Here is a 16,160-nt window from a genome sequence, read left to right as displayed (position 1 = left end):
CGCTCACAAGGTTTCGTAAAAAACAGCTATATTTAGTCTGAATCACAAGAATGCCTCTTATTGAATGTGCCCCTTTCTCTTAAAATAATCCATCACCAAATTGAGCAAAGAAAAACAGAGCTAATTCTGAAAGTCGCCAGGCCTCCTCCTCCTCTTCCTGCGCTATGAAAGATTCCATTCACACACGGAGCACGGCTATAATAAGGAGCGCCGTACCAAATTCTGCAATACGGGAAAGCCCATATGGTCATGTGTATCATTTTCCATTTACAGAGCCGCTAACAATTCTAACAATTTGAGTAAAATGGTCTGAAACGCTCACCAGTTTGTCATAAATCATGTAGATTCCCACTCATCACCACCATAACGCTTAGTTCAGCAACCACGAGAGAGAGAGCCTCAGAGGACTGAAACTAAAACAGCAGACTAAAGTGTAGCTATGCATCTTACAGTCAAGTAGATAAGGCAACAATTTTTCTCAGAATTAGACTTTTTTTTTTACAGAGGGCCTCTGTGTGGTAGTTTCCGAGCTTTCAACTCCAAGGTTAAGAGAACCTGTCCTTGAGAGAGGGAGAAGGAGGAGGAGGAGGAGGAGGAGGAGGAGGAGGAGGAGGAGGAGGAGAGTCCCTATTGAAGAAAGGATGGTGGTCATGCACTCAGCACAAATACTTATGAAGTTATTCCGACGATGTCCTTGATTTCAGCACCTCTTCATGATTGTTTTTCAAAAGGACTTCAAAGGTTTTTTTAAGAGCGGAGATGGAGGGAGGAAATCATTTGTAGCACATTCCTTGCACTTGGAGCACCATCCAAAGTGTTTCTGGAGTCGCCCTGAATAACCCAAGTTCAAGACCACATAGACGTTTATCACAATTAAATGAATAGTTATTGAAAATATGCCCCCCTCCCCCCTCCCCGAGACGTAGTTAGATGAGAAGATTGGTTGACCATTCTTATTCCCCAAAAAGTTGAATTATTCCTTTTAAGGCTGCAAATCGATTAAAATATTTAATCGTAATTGATCGCAAATGAATCGCACATTTTTTATCTGTTCAAAAGGTACCTTAAAGGGAGATTTGTCAAGTATTTAATACTCAGGAGTGGGAGTGGACAAATATGCTTGTTTTATGCAAATGTATGTATATATTTATTATTGGAAATCAATTAACAACACAAAACAATGACAAATATTGTCCAGAAACCCTCACAGGTACTGCATTTAGCATAAAAATATACTCAAATCATAACATGGCAAACTGCAGCCCAACAGGCAACAACAGCTGTCAGTGTGTCAGTGTGCTGACTTGACTATGACTTGCTCCAAACTGCATGTGATTATCATAAAGTGGGCATGTCTGTAAAGGGGAGACTCGTGGGTACCCATAGAACCAGTTTTCATTCACATATCTTGAGGTCAGAGGTCAAGGGACCCCTTTGAAAATGGCCTTGACAGTTTTTCCTCGTCAAAATTTAGCGCAAGTTTGAAGCGTTATTTAACCTCCTTAAAAGACATTTAATGAAGGATCTCCAATATAAGGCAGGGGTTGAGTGTACAATAAGAGTCAAATGCCCTGCAAACAACCCTGTAGAGAGGTTTTGTAAAAAAAAAAAAAAAAAGGGAAAAGAGAATTCCTGCCTCTGCTGCTCGGTCAATGTGTTTTGACATTTTGCGTCAGCTAAACCTCTGACATGAATCAGGCTTGTTTTTGTATGTCAGTTCCCTCCATAAATCCAGAAGGAGCACATGGCTGAGCGGCTTGCGAGACCACAAGTCAGAAGAGATAACTGAAGCTCATTTGTTCAAGATTTGGCAGGAATATATTTATGTTTTTTTACAAGTCTAGGATCAATTCAGTCCAAATGAGCTCCAGCAGCCCCAAGCCAACGCTGTGACCTGTTTGTGTTCCTAGAGCAGAGTCTGTAGAGTCAAAAACTGAACAGTGAGCGTCTCTGTTCTGCTTTCCTTGTAGCAGAGGAGTGAGATATGGGCCAGCTGACAACAGCCAAAAAAACTGTGGTCACTTTTTCTCCACAGACATAAACAATGACACTTCCAATTTCCTGTGCATGCTGTGGACCAGGAAAGGCCATCCACAGAGAGGAAGGAAAACTCTGAGTTTGTGTGTGTGTGTGTTCATGCATGGTTGAGAAAGACATAGAAACAAAAAAAGGAAGGAGGTTTTCATTGGTTTTACGCTCACAAGTGTCACTTTTTTCCACTGAGTTTTGTGGCATGACCTATAAATCATTATTTCTTTTAGAAAAATATGAGTGAGTCCAGATTTTTTTTGCATTGAAGGTCACCCACCCAGCAGTCCAGATGTTGTACCTTCAGCTGAGATACATCTGTTGGCAATGTGATGAATAAAACAGCCAGATGGAGTTACCTGTGTCACCTCCCCCCACTGCAGCCCCATCAGTATAATGATCTTCTTGTTTACCATATGTGTGAAATGCACCAAAGGAATGTGACCGTGTGTGTTTGAGCGTGTGTATATGTGTTAGGAGAGGCCATGTGTACTTACCCTCCCCATTGTTTTTACTGCTACCAGACCGGCCATTTGTTCTGAGGCACAGACTGTGTACTTTTGCAGCTATAGGGTTTGGTTGCATTTCCTCCCCCTCTTCCACTCCCCCAATCTCCTGTTTCTCTTCGGTGTCTAGTCTGCTCGGTAATTCAGGGTTTTGTTTAGGTTTCGGTGGGGGGTTAGTTGAACGCCGGGTGCTGTGCGAGCAGCGGCGCAGGCTTCCTAACACCATCACAGGGTGTTTCGGCCCGCTCCACTTCACCAGATCTGAGGGAGCAGACCTGAGCCAATTAAGAGCAGGGAGAGCAGGCTGCTGTCCGTCTCACTGCGACCCGCCCCCCTCATCGCTTTGATCTCTCGCACGCAAAAAACCCAGAGCCAGAACACTTTACCCTCTCTGTGCAGGCAGTGGACGGCCGGGCTTGTCCAATTATTACAATCTGGTTTCAACATTTCTGGGTAATCAGACAAAAAGATGACAAATTACCTCTATCTCATTCCATCTGCCCACATCTGAGCTGTTTTCAGAAGTGGTTTTAGTCAGGGAAAGCAGGATACTTTATTTCATTTACTGATTCTAATACACTTTTGTTAGCCAAGCTGCCCATTGTGATGTTCGAAAAATTGTTTTTGCAATCACTTGGTTAGTAAACCCATTCAATTTTGTAATATTTTTGAAATTGTTGGATATGAAGGAGGCGCCTCTCTGACTATACTGTATATAAAAACTAAAACTTACAATGACAGCTTCCTGCTTAATCATGCTTATTACCTCCGCCAAGGAGTAATGGCAGCTCCTGAAGAGGTTAACGTACTGTAGCTGCAATAGCATCGGTTATATCAGAACTGGAGAGTATTTCTTCATTGAAAGAAGAGTAAATTATGACACTTAAGGCTTTTCTTGATGGAAAAGATGTTTTTGCTCTTCTCCCGAGACTTTGATTGACAGATGGTTCATCCAATCACCTGCTAAATATCTTTTGAAAGTGCCTGCCCTTCCAATGGCGGCTTCTCAGATGGTTCTGTGTAACATACCATCTGGCAGATCAGGTTAACTGAATGGAGCACGTGGTGAGATTTCTTTTGCCGACCTGAAAAGACAGATTTCAGCCACCAATTATATTTATTTTTCTTTAGAGTTTGTGTTTGTCTGCTCTTTTTTTCTTGTGAATTTCTGTGAATAGTACCTCTGAGGATGATCAAAACTTAAAAAACGCTGGAGTGGTCACAACTGGAAGAGGTTGTTTTTGTCAAGAAAATGGTAAAAGATGTGGAGTACCATCTAAAAATATTGGTATCAGCCTCAGGAACCCATTTTCAGTGTTATTGTGGGCCGCATTTTCAAACACATCATTTGTTTTCCTTTTGGGAAACTACATCACGGTTTTGAAAAAATTGGTTTCCCAGACTGTTACAGACATTACTGTGTTTGTGTGTCTTCAGGACCTCCACGGGTGTCTGAGAAGGTTGCTCACAGACAGATGGCCCGGCTCGGGAGCGCCATTAAGCTGCCGTGTCCAGTGGAAGGAGACCCTCCGCCCCTCATAATGTGGACCAAAGACGGGCGCAACATCCACAGCGGCTGGATCCGTTTCCGCATCCTCCGCATGGGCCTGAAGATCAAGGAGGTGGAGGCAGATGACACGGGGACCTACATCTGCAAAGCCACCAACGGCTTTGGTAGCGTCAACATCAACTATACCCTCATCGTCATCGGTGAGTTGTGTAGAGAGTTTGTATAAACTCTGCAGGTTCCTGAGATGAGATCATCGAGGGTTGTGAAATGTGTCACTCTTGTTAAAAAATTCAAACTTGATTCAGCGTCTATAAAGCATGAAGTCACCTGTCTGGTAACTAAAACCAGAGACCATGGCCGTGAGTCACTCCCCTGATTTGTACGATCAGACCGCATCATCTTCCGCTGTGGTGTTTCGAAGCCATATTTGCAACTCTTTCCTGCAGCCAGTTCAAATGTTAAAAGACAGCATCACTCCCAGAGGTCGAGGTCTAAAACAAGTGGATTTATGGAGGTTTAGTGGTTGATCCTCTCATCTATTGTATGTGTTACAGCCCCTACCTCTCCCTGCCCAAAGTCAACAGCGGCATGGGATATTGTTTCATACTACTTCATCCTCTGTGACTCAATTGGATCTCAAGCTCTTCCCTTTCCTTAGGCTACACTCCGTGGAGGCAGGAGGTCTGCAGCTCGGCAATAAGAAACACATTCAGTGTAATAGTGCCGGTTTGTCTTCAGACTCTAACACAGCGCTTGAATGGGGCCTGGAGGATTAAGCCACAGTTTGACGCAGTGTGTTACTCGTTTGTGCATGTGCATACAGTGCATTTCCTCTGCGCTAGAGCAGAGCATGATGAATGAGCGGAGTGGAGCGTGAAGGCTGTGTTTAGTCTAATTACTCTAAGATGCCTAATTAGAGCCAGAGTCTGTGCTCTCTCTTTCTCACTGGCAGGAGGAGCTGCAGCCTGGTCTTGTGACAGCCAGGCTTCAGATGAAGAGCCATAATCAGGCAGATGTGGGAAAACACAGAGCACTTCAGAAAGCGGTGCTTTTTGTAGTAGAGCATGCTCATGAGTTGGGAATAGTCTGGACCAAAGTTTATTTTAGGGTCCCCCTCAATATGAAGTTGCCAGTGAGTTCAAAGAGAGGGTGTCTGCTGATTGTGCTAAAATGAAAGGTTGGAGATGAAGGAACGGAGCCAGCTCTAATGTCAAGGTTCATACTACAGTTGTGCTATTTAGTAACAAAGTCAGACGTGGCTATGTCTGCGTCTACATTGCACTTAAAAGGAGTTTTTATATACACCAAACACATCTTTGTGGCGCACATTCAGAATCAATCATGTGATGGATAACAACCACCATGTCATTTTAAGTTTGTTTCAAGGCTTGGTTGATTGGATACTGTCACAATCGTGCCTTTTGATGTGATGGAGTTGGTCTGTTTAATGTTTTCCCACTGCAGAAAGTAAATGTAGATGCTTTCAAGTGTAGCAAAGTCGATATGAATAGAAACAAAAAAGCAGCGTCACGGCGTCTTTTTACGGTCGTAAGATTAGACGTTATTACAAAACATGATGTAGAAGATAAATTTAATAAACTAGAAACGCAAGATTTTTGGAGGATTTATGTGTGCTCATTGTTGAAGATTCACAGTTTGAAATAGCTGAAATGCTGAAATAGTTGTAGTTGAAGTGGCACTCAAAATAAATATACTGAAATAAGTTAAAATGGAAGTGCTAAAAAAAGTTTCAGCTCAAGTGTAAGCACTAAATGAAGTTGAAGTGAAAGTGTTAAAAGCAATTGAAGATTCAGTCGAAGTTCAAGCACTGAAAGGAGTTGAAATGTCATCCTAGTACGTGATAATTTGACTAGGATGTGTTAATAGAAGTGGATGCCACGGATCATTAGCTCAGGAACCATTACATTAAAGGAGCAGTGTGTAACATTTCAGGGGATCTATTAGCGGAAATTGAATATAATATTCATAACTGTTTTCATTAGTGTATAATCACCTGAAATTAAGAATCGTTGTGTTTTCATTAGCATAGAATGAGCCCTATATATCTACATAGGGAGCGGGTCCTCTTCACAGAGTCCTTCATGTTGCTCCGCCATGTTTCTACAATAGACCAGAACGGACAAACCAAACACTGGCTGTACGCATTTTAACGTTACCTGAAGGCCACCGTAGTTTTCCCACAGGCTTGTGAAACTGCGGTAACGTTAGCCGCAGAGTGCAAAACCTTGGTACCACCAGCTGCTGCCTGACTTCCGTTACTCCTAAAGTAGTGTTATTATGGTAAGGATGAGTGAGGAAAACGGCGAGGTGAACGTTACCGCAGTCTTGAAAGGCAGGAGTAAGTGGAAGGGTACTCAGTTGGTTGCAATCTGCAACCACACCACTAGATGCCGCTAAACCCTACACACTGTACCTTTAAAACATTACAATTTTGGCCTGTTCAGAAATGGAGACCTGATTTCTGCTGTGCCACTGTCGACCTGTAAATATGCTGAATCCAAACAGATACTTTGCCTCTCAACTTTTATAGAGACTGAATAATACCTACAAATCAACTAGAAAGACTGTTGTTGTTGTTCAGATTCTGAAAAAGATGCTTCAGAGAAAAGACTTCGTCACTGTCTAATGATGTAATTCATTATTTCATCCCGAGGAGGAATAGAAATGAGTTTGTGCTGTGACATTCTTAGAGGCCTTTGTAAGCTGAGAAAGAGCTTTCGCAAATACAAATAAGGGTAAAAAGGTCTGTGTGTGTGTGTGAGAGACATGTGAGACAGCTTATTTATTTAAATAAATACTGTACATGCACATGGAATTTGTTTTTGGATTAAATATTGATTTAAAGCTGGGAGATATCGAATGATGATTTTGATAAATTAAAGCCACCTACCACACACCCACACACACACACACGCACACACACACACACACACACACACACACACACACACACACACACACACACACACACACACACACAGAGACATACAGGAGACACAGTTAGCCAATTCATCTCGGTGATAGATAACAATGTTTTCCCTGCAGTGTGTTTATGTGACAGATCATTTGTCTGGTTTTTGGCTTCTGCTGCAGTGCGCCTGAGTGCGAATGAAGACTTCAATGAAGACCGTTTAAGACTGATGTGATGAAGCTGGCAGGGAACGCCGGGAGATCAGTTCAACCTGAACGCATGCGTTGCTCCCACTCAGCGATTACATTAGGAAAGAAATACCATTGGAAGTTCAATCATAAGTCTTTCTTGGAAGCATATATCCATGAGATTTTTATCAGTGTTTTTGCCCTTTATGGAGTTACCTAGAGACTTTCTGGCCTGACTTTATCCTGATCTGGTTTGTTCCATTTCCTAGTTGTCCTCTGGGGGTGGTGAGTGCATGACAGGCCGACTCTAAACACTCAGCAGCCAGTCTGCAACTCACAAGAGCACCCCCTCCCCTCTTTCTCCCCTCTTGTCCATCATCCCATTAGGCACTGGCGGGCCATCACCACAGCGTTTGTTTTTCTAGATAATTGTTCCATCAGCGCTGCATTGCATTCTGGGTGCCTTTTTGCCACAAAGATTAAGGGGCCTCATTGTCAAAATACTTCCAGGATTGAAGTCAGCTTAATACAGCCAAATAGTCTGCAATTATCATGAGCAACACTTTCCATTAACGTTGAATCACCTAATTGTTTGCGTTCAGTTGCATGCTGTAGTGACCTGCTTGGAGGCTCACTGTGTTGCTCAGAAAGATCAGAGGAGAGAGATTATTTATCTGAAATACTGTAAATGAGCGGTAACTCCCAGCATAGCTCCACACACAGTATCCATCGTGTGAGTTTATTATTTTTACTGGATCACAGAGTGAAAAAGTAACTGCAGTCGGTTATGGATGCCGGTCAGGGGAGAGGGGTCTACGCAAATCCTGGCAGCTGTTCAAGTTCAAGGCCCAACGTGGAGAGCATAACTTTTTATACATTGCTGCTGGGACCCAGCAGAGGAGCCAAGCTGAAGAAAGACAGTAAGATAAAGAGACAGCGAAGACTTGAGAGAGTGAGGGGTTTTGCAGGGTGATGTAAGGAGGAGGAGGAGGAGGGGGGTTCCACTTCAGCTGGAGAGATATCCCTCCTCCCATCTGCCAGCGGACAGCCTGTCCTCCCCTGAGCTATCTGAAGAATCTGGTCAGTCAGTGCAACATGGCGCCTCCTCAATCCCTCCAGCTGGCTGTTTGGGCCCTGTTTAGGGTGGTCTCTTGACAACTGGCCGCATCACCCCCACCAGGACAGACCGACGCATGCAGCAACCTCTCCGTCCTCAGCTGCTCAGTCTGCAGCAGGCTTCATATTAGCATTAACATGGGATTGTCATATTACCATTTACAGGATCGGATTTTAATGTTTATGTCTGCACAGATAATATATTACAGGGCTAATACAGGGCTGGCGGCGCTCATTATTTCTACATGGCGCTTTTGGCTCTCGCGGCACATTTTTCATTTCGCTCCTCTCTGGAGATGTTGTCAGGCCAACTGCTGGATAAACTGCCCCGTGTGTGACTGATCACATGTGGTAGCTGTTTGGAGATTTCCAGCGTGTGATGCAAGGCCACTGCGCATAACTTTCCCTGGACGTTACAATGTCCCCAACAACATCTGGAGCTCATTGTGACCTCAAATCATCCGGCCTTTTCCTGTGCTTCAGCTGGCACAGGAGGCCAGCCGAGAGAGAGAGAGAGTGTAGTGACCTGTTTCCTGTGGCTGGATTTGTGAATGAAGTGGGAGGGGATGGCGTCAGACCCTAAACACTGTAGCGAGACCATGAATGGATTTAAGTTGTATGGAAGGACGCTGATTGCATTTTAAAACAATTTGATACTTTCACTTGCATGAGCGTGCACTCGAATCATGACTCTTCTGATTGAATTTCCGTTTACATAACGAAGCTTTGATTTCATACAGTGCATAAAGTATATGCTGTTTGATCACTGATTTCATAATAAGTTGCAGCTTTTACTTACCTTTCAGAGTACACAAGAACGGGCCTCTCAGTCACTCCTCATTTATTGATTATTTCATTTTTCAATCTTCCAAAAATAACAATCATATGGCAGCCATGATATCTCGTACCTCGCCCCTGTCTGCAGTCTAGTGAGCCAATATTGTGTGAAGACAATAGGGGCAAGGAATAGCTTTAACAGGACAGACATATAAAGGGCACCATTGTTCCCTAGAATTGCCTAAAAGTAGAGAGGAAATAGATTCAGGAAAAAAAAAAAAGTCAAAAAGAAAACCCCGGCAGTGTGGGACCGTGTTCTGTTTGGATTGGGAGGTTCAGGAACCGGGAGGAATGTGGAGAGCCCAAGTGAGCAACAGAGAAATATTTCTTCCAGTGGAGGCTGTTTTTTAAAGGAATGGGTTATTATAGTTGGCCAGTTAAACCCCTTCAAATAGCCATGACATCATGGCTGGGCTTGGTGCTGCAGGGGACAAACAAAGGAGGGTTTGTACCCAGAGAACCCTAGAGAGCTTTGAGGGTTTCGGGGGGACTCTGAGGGAGGCAGAACCAGGGGGTTAGAAGTCACATCTGGCCTCTTTACCTGACCCAATCAAGCCCTGAGAGGGAATCAAGTGTGCCAAACTGCAGCTAGAAAAAGCCAACTTGAGGCTGCACTGAACTCAAAATCAAAAATAGGTACAAAAGGTACAGAACTGTTTGGTAGTTTTCTCCATTTTGCATTTCAGTTTACCTGTGATATTGTGTCTATCTTTCCCTTTGACTTACGGTTGGTAAGTTTGTTAGAAAAGACTATATCTAATGTGTAGTGAAAGCTCAATAGTATCATATGAAATCATTTAACAGCAACCCTTCTTCAATAATCATCTGCATAATGTCTCTTCCTGCACAGAGTGGCAGATATTGGCGAAGAACCCGATCTGCTCCGTTAATTCATCAATGCTTAACTCGAAAAGTCGATACGCATCACAAGCTGTCGATTAGGTTTCACTCATTATATTTTCCTCTAAGCCCTGTCTTAGCTCCGCTGCATGATGTCAGCCAATGACATAAACTCCACAGCTGTCTCCTGGAACTAGGCTTATGAAAACTGATCATATTACATCGAAATGCTGCAGAGTATGACCCGAGCGTGCACCCCGCTCAGTGTAGCCTATCTATAAATGCTAAATTTACTCCAATAGAGCCAAGAAGACTCTGCTGGGCCTGTTTGGTGTTGGGTCAATGCCATAAGAGCTGTGATGGTGACGCTGTTAACAGTTAAGAGTGAGACTCTAATGGAAAGTTAATACAGGCTTTAAAAGTAGAAATATACCTACAATACTATAGTGAGTATTGCCCTTAAAGGAGCAGTGTGTAACAATTAGGATCTACTGGCAGAAATGGAATATAATATTAAGAAGTAGGATTTCTTTAGTGTATAATCCCCTGAACATAAGAATCGTTGTGTTTTCGTTACCTTAGAATGAGCCGTTTATATCTACATAGGGAGCGGGTCCTCTTCAGAGTTCGCCATGCTGCACCGCCATGTTTCTACAGTAGCCCAGAACGGACAAAACAAACACTGTTAACTTTTCCTGCTTGGTCCAGAGTCGATAAGATAGTTGCTTCCGTCGCCGCCGCTCTCTCTCTCTTGCTTCAACACTCACTTCCCACGTACACACACACACTCTACGCACTGGCATCGCCTCCAAATGGCTCCAAATAGAGCCATTTGCGTTTTCGTGTCGGCCACCGTAGCTCTCCAACATGCTTAGCACACGGGAGAGGCTTCAGTTGGCTACAATCTCCTCACCTCACCGCAGATCCTACACACTGGACACTTTAATGTTGCCATACAATACATGAAAAATGCATTTCTGCTGATTTAAGAAGCATGAGGTTGACACTAAATTACAGTTTAATGCTTCAGATTAATGTCAATGCATGATACAGACGCCTACATGCACCTGGTTGTTTGACTCAGCTGTTGACTAACTGTTGTCCTGCTGTGTTAACAGATGACTCAGGTTCTGATAAAACTGGACCCGGAGCGGCTGGGGGAGCAGAAGCTGACCTGGGCATTGATGGCTTGTCAGAAAAACTTGGTAAGAGCTCTGTTGGCGTGCTATCAATGGTGAAGTGGTGAATTAACCAGATCATACCAGTGGTTCTGCATGTTTTATCCTATTTACTACAAAATCACAGCTAAACATTTTGTCATGTATCCACTGATGATGTTTCCTCCTCTGTCCCGTAAAGTGCGTCCCCGCTTCACCCAGCCCGCTAAGATGAGAAAACGGGTGATAGCTCGTCCCGTTGGCAGCTCAGTGCGGCTCAAATGCACGGCCAGCGGAAACCCTCGACCGGACATTGTGTGGCTGAAGGACGACAGGCCGCTGACGGAGCAGGAGGTCGGCGAGGGCCGTCAGAAGAAGTGGACTCTGAGTCTGAAGAACCTGACGCCGGAGCACAGCGGCAGATACACCTGCAGGGTCTCCAATCGGGCCGGGGAAATCAACGCCACGTATAAAGTTGAGGTCATACGTGAGTATCCCTGCAGAGAGGCTGAGCTCACACCACAAATATTCACCTGGAAATATTAACGAGGCAGAGATGATTCATTTAAATGATTACTGCTGTTTGTGTGGATCATTACAATTTACATTGAAACAGCGTAACCGAGGAAGAACTGTAACCTTTAAAAAAATCTTCTCTCTGATCTACCTTCTCCTGACGTCTGATTGCGATCCGCAGGTCTTATTCATGTCCGTGCTGCATGGATGAATGTGCTTGTGTAATCATGTATATGAGAAGCATATTGAGGAAGCAGCCTTGAGACTGAGGGCTTGTGCCCTGGTGTTTGCATAGGGGGGAAGAGAGAGAGACTGTTCAACTCAGAGACCCTCCACCCAATCTGGAGCTGATTAAAGCCCAGCTGTCTGCCAGACCCACTGCCCCCCCCTCCCATGAGAAATGTGTGCTGTACAACCAGGAGCAAAGAAAGAGAGGAAACTAATCACACATACTTCTTGTGTTACATGTGGTATTCCTGCCTCTCTGTCAATTATAACTTCTAAGCCTGAGGCTAATAACGGTACGGACAACTAAGACCTCTTCTGTCTGCAGAAGGGCTGTCATGTCAAAAACTGTGTGTGTGTGTGTGTGTGTGTGCGCGTGTTTTGATCGTTTTCCTCTGTGTGTCAATGCAGAGAGGACAAACTCCAAGCCTATTTTGACTGGCACTCACCCGGTCAACACGACGGTGGACTACGGAGGCACCACGTCGTTCCAGTGCAAAGTGAGGAGTGACGTTAAGCCGGTCATTCAGTGGCTCAAACGCGTGGAGTCCAACGAGGAGAGTCGCTACAACTCCACCATCGAAGTGGGAGACCACCGATTCGTGGTGCTCCCCATGGGGGAGGTGTGGTCGCGACCCGACGGCTCCTACCTCAACAAGCTGCTCATTACCCGTGCCAAGGAGGAGGACGCTGGCATGTACATCTGCTTAGGCGCCAACACCATGGGATACAGCTTCCGCAGCGCCTTCCTCACTGTGCTGCCAGGTAAGGCCTGGGGAACGTCTGTTTACAGTGTACCGCTCACAAACACACCGCAGAGAAACACATCAGCAGCTTGGACGAGGATCTGTGCTATCACTTTGTATATTTTATGTGGTTGTTTATTTTTAGGAATCTGCATTAGTGCACATACATACTGTATATACACAAACATACATACACACACAATAACATCAGAGGAATGTCAAACTGAAATGAAAGATAGGTTACATACATGTCAGCAAAAAGTACTGATGAGGACAGATGCAAACAAAGCAATGTTAACGAGCACAAATGTTTCGTTGTCACCTGTTTTATGTCCGTTTTTGACATGTTTCGGACTGACGTGTTATTCTCCATCAATCCTCTTTTCTTGAGGGATGAGTTTTCATTTTTCTTTACTTGAATTGAAGCAAATTGATGGAGCTGTAAGCATTTAAGAGCTGAAATGATTAGTCAACCGAAAATAATCAACAATTTTGATTATCGACTGAATATGGTTGCGTTCGAAGTTAAGATAAGATATTCCTTTATTAGTCCCACAGTGGGGAAATTTGCATTCCACACTAACGACATATTTAGTACGTTTAAACAGTATGTGACATTTTTTAGTGTGTCTGAAACCTTAGTATGAAGCCAATAGTAAGCAAATTGCATAGTATTTCTGGTGAAACATTACAGTGTGCAACACTGTACACTACGTGGCATTAATATCCCACAATGCAATGCGGTAGTGACAATGGTCACAACAGACGTTGACGGACAGCTCTGTAACATCAATAACGTTTCAGTTTAACTCTAAGTATAAGATTTCACTTTGCTAGGTGTAATATATATTTTAAATTAATTCGCACTTTGATTCTCACAAACCGTCGTTTTGGTCACATGAGGTTGGCACCACTGGTTACCATGGTTACATGTCTCCAACCGGCAAGGAGGCTCTCAGGAAGTGACAACGTAAATTACAGCTCAATGTGTCTGAAAAGATACATACTACTGTTTATTCACACAAAAGTACGTTGAGCGATAGTACACTTATTGAGTATGTATTTCATAGTATGTGATTTTGACGCAGCCTAGTGTTTTTTGCAAATATGAAGATCTGGTTGTTTTTTCAGTTTCCGGTATCGCTGTAAAGCAAACATACTCTATTTGATTTGTAAAAATTTAACTCAAGGTCCACTTACTAGCTCATTGCAGAGCTGTCAGTGGCATCTCATGGTCTTCCTCAGTCATGACCTAACTGTGGAACCCGTCTCAGTTCAAAGGGTTTTAGACTGTTCAGACCTTTTATTGACTAAATGCTGGATCAAAAGTATAATCAACAAATGAATTGATCATGAAAATGATCATTTGTTTCAGGCCTTAAGCACTTTAGCAGCAATCTCTTGGCAACATTGAAGAGCTGGAAACCTGTTTTGATTTCATGTTGGCCCTCTTCTTTTGCAGACACGAAGCCTCCCATCATGCCCATGTTCTCGCCAACCTCCAGCTCCCTCCCCTGGCCCGTCATCATTGGCATCCCTGCTGGAATAGTGTTCATCTTTGGCACAGTGCTGCTGTGGTTCTGCCAGAGCAGAAAGCACTGTCCCCCTCCCAGCGCCCCAGCTGCGTCTTCGCAGGTACTGCAGAGCTCCCACCGGCTGCCGTATCGAGAGCGGGACCGGGGCTGCGTGGCCGCGTCCTCCGGCTCCTCCAGCCCAGAGAAAGACTGCATGAGCTCCATGAACTACGAGGAGTACCTGGCGCAGCAGCAGCTCCTCCTCGCCCAGGGAGGACCAACAATCCCCCCTAAAATCTACCCCAAAATCTACACTGACATTCACACACACACTCACTCCCACGTGGACGGGAAAGTACATCAGCATCAACACATTCATTTTCAGTGTTAGCCCGCGTGCCAAACATCCCCCACTAACTGCTCCAGTACCTCAGACGGACAATGAGCTCTGGACTGAAACAGCAGCTCCTGAGCGACATTCACCTGGCATTATTAAAGACTCTTCTCATCGCTGGAGATTGTTGGGAGAGTGTGCATGTGGGGAAAAGAAAAGTGGCCAGTGATACACACCTCGTGTTTTTACATCCAAACTTCCATATTTGGTGCTTATTTTTTTACAGATTCTCACACCACTAAAATCCATTAATCCTTGTTGTGCACTTAATACAAAAAGGACAAGGACATTTTTGCGTGTGAGTTTTATCGCAGCTATTCAGGCCAGCTGAAAGGCTTTCCTCAGCAGCAGAATTTTGCATTTTCCTACTTGAGGTGTAGCTGAAAATGGAGGTTAGGTTTTACCTTTCACTTATTCAGCTGTTGGAGCGCAGGTTCTCCGTATGTTCTGCCTGGTAATGAAGACGGAAATGGTACTCAAGATTTACAAAAGGGCTGGTTTTGTGCCCTACTCAGGTAGTCCTTTTGTTTGTTAAAAATGCATAATGTTTGCAATGCTGACCACTATCCTTTATATTACCTTCCTCCATCCCTCACTTTTGCTCTCTGGTTAAAGTGATCGAGAGTAGACTGGTGAGTTTTTATGGCATGCAAACCTTGCCTGAGACTGCAAGGGATGAGAGAATTGTGTTTCCATGTTAACTGAATCGGTCTTCATTATCATTTTTTTATGGTAGGTTCCCATCATCAGTCAGTAGCATGTTGCAGAGGATGCCACCGTATCCACCCACAGTGTATGAAGCTGTAGTCATTTATAATCAAACCGAGTCATGAATATTTAATTTATTTTGCTAAAAAAAAAAATGTATCAAAAGTTTATTTTTCAGAGTAAGGCGTTTTACATATCTATGTAATGTTATTAAAGTATACTGTCGTGTATAGTACATTTTCAGTACTTTGTCACCCAGTTTAATCACATTTAGTTCATGCCAATATTTAGGTATTTCTGTATGTTAATTGGTTATATTTGACAATCTTGTATGATGTATCCTGTTCAAAGCTCAAAAACTAAAAATCATATAAAGTTTGATGGTTTGGTAGTTTGATTAAATGACCTGAAACAAATTAGTCACACGCCTCTCACGAAGGTTAATGCATTTGTTCAAGCAGTGAATATTCTTCAAAAAGGCTGCGCTTATTAACGAAGGCGTAAAAGATAACTTCAGTGGCGGTCCTACAACATGCAGGCCGGGTACAGACAGGTCAGCTTTCTCCCTTTGAGCGAGTTGAAGTGTCTGCTGAGGGTGACACAGAGGGCAGCCAGCAGAGGGACCAAGCTGCTGGGGATGAATAGATACAGACACAAGAGCAGTCTCACAGTCCTTTTTAGATGAGTGATGGCCCCTGCAAGACTACACCGAGTGACCAGCATCTTTTCCCCCATTTAAGTGACTCGACCCTCTCCGCCTCCCCCAAACCCCCCCCCTGGTCCGCACTACCACCTCATTCAACTCCAATCTAGGTAGGATTTCCTTTCACCGTTTAGGAAGTGCATTGTCCTGCCTCTGGGAGTGATGTGACAGGACCCTGTGATTGCTCAGGAAAGAAGGGGAGCATTGTATCAGGTGAGCTCTTGTTTTGTTGTAAGCATT

At 44.0% G+C, this 16,160-nt stretch overlaps 1 protein-coding gene across 1 annotated transcript in view; it reads left to right on the top strand.

The window, feature by feature from the left end:
• Window positions 1-15,595, top strand: part of LOC141783461 (fibroblast growth factor receptor-like 1) — a 31,090-nt gene extending 15,495 nt beyond the window's left edge. Inside the window, exons 3-7 of the mRNA XM_074660781.1 lie at window positions 3,972-4,244; window positions 11,076-11,162; window positions 11,317-11,601; window positions 12,267-12,620; window positions 14,064-15,595. Coding sequence (XP_074516882.1) covers window positions 3,972-4,244; window positions 11,076-11,162; window positions 11,317-11,601; window positions 12,267-12,620; window positions 14,064-14,506 — 1,442 coding nt within the window. The 3' untranslated portion in view covers window positions 14,507-15,595. The remainder of the gene's footprint in view (window positions 1-3,971; window positions 4,245-11,075; window positions 11,163-11,316; window positions 11,602-12,266; window positions 12,621-14,063) is intronic.
• Window positions 15,596-16,160: the final 565 nt, after the last annotated feature.

This window comes from Sebastes fasciatus, chromosome 15 (genome assembly GCF_043250625.1).
Source record: "Sebastes fasciatus isolate fSebFas1 chromosome 15, fSebFas1.pri, whole genome shotgun sequence".
In the NCBI taxonomy this organism is placed as follows: Eukaryota; Metazoa; Chordata; class Actinopteri; order Perciformes; family Sebastidae; genus Sebastes; species Sebastes fasciatus.
This window is presented reverse-complemented; position numbering and strand designations above follow the sequence as displayed.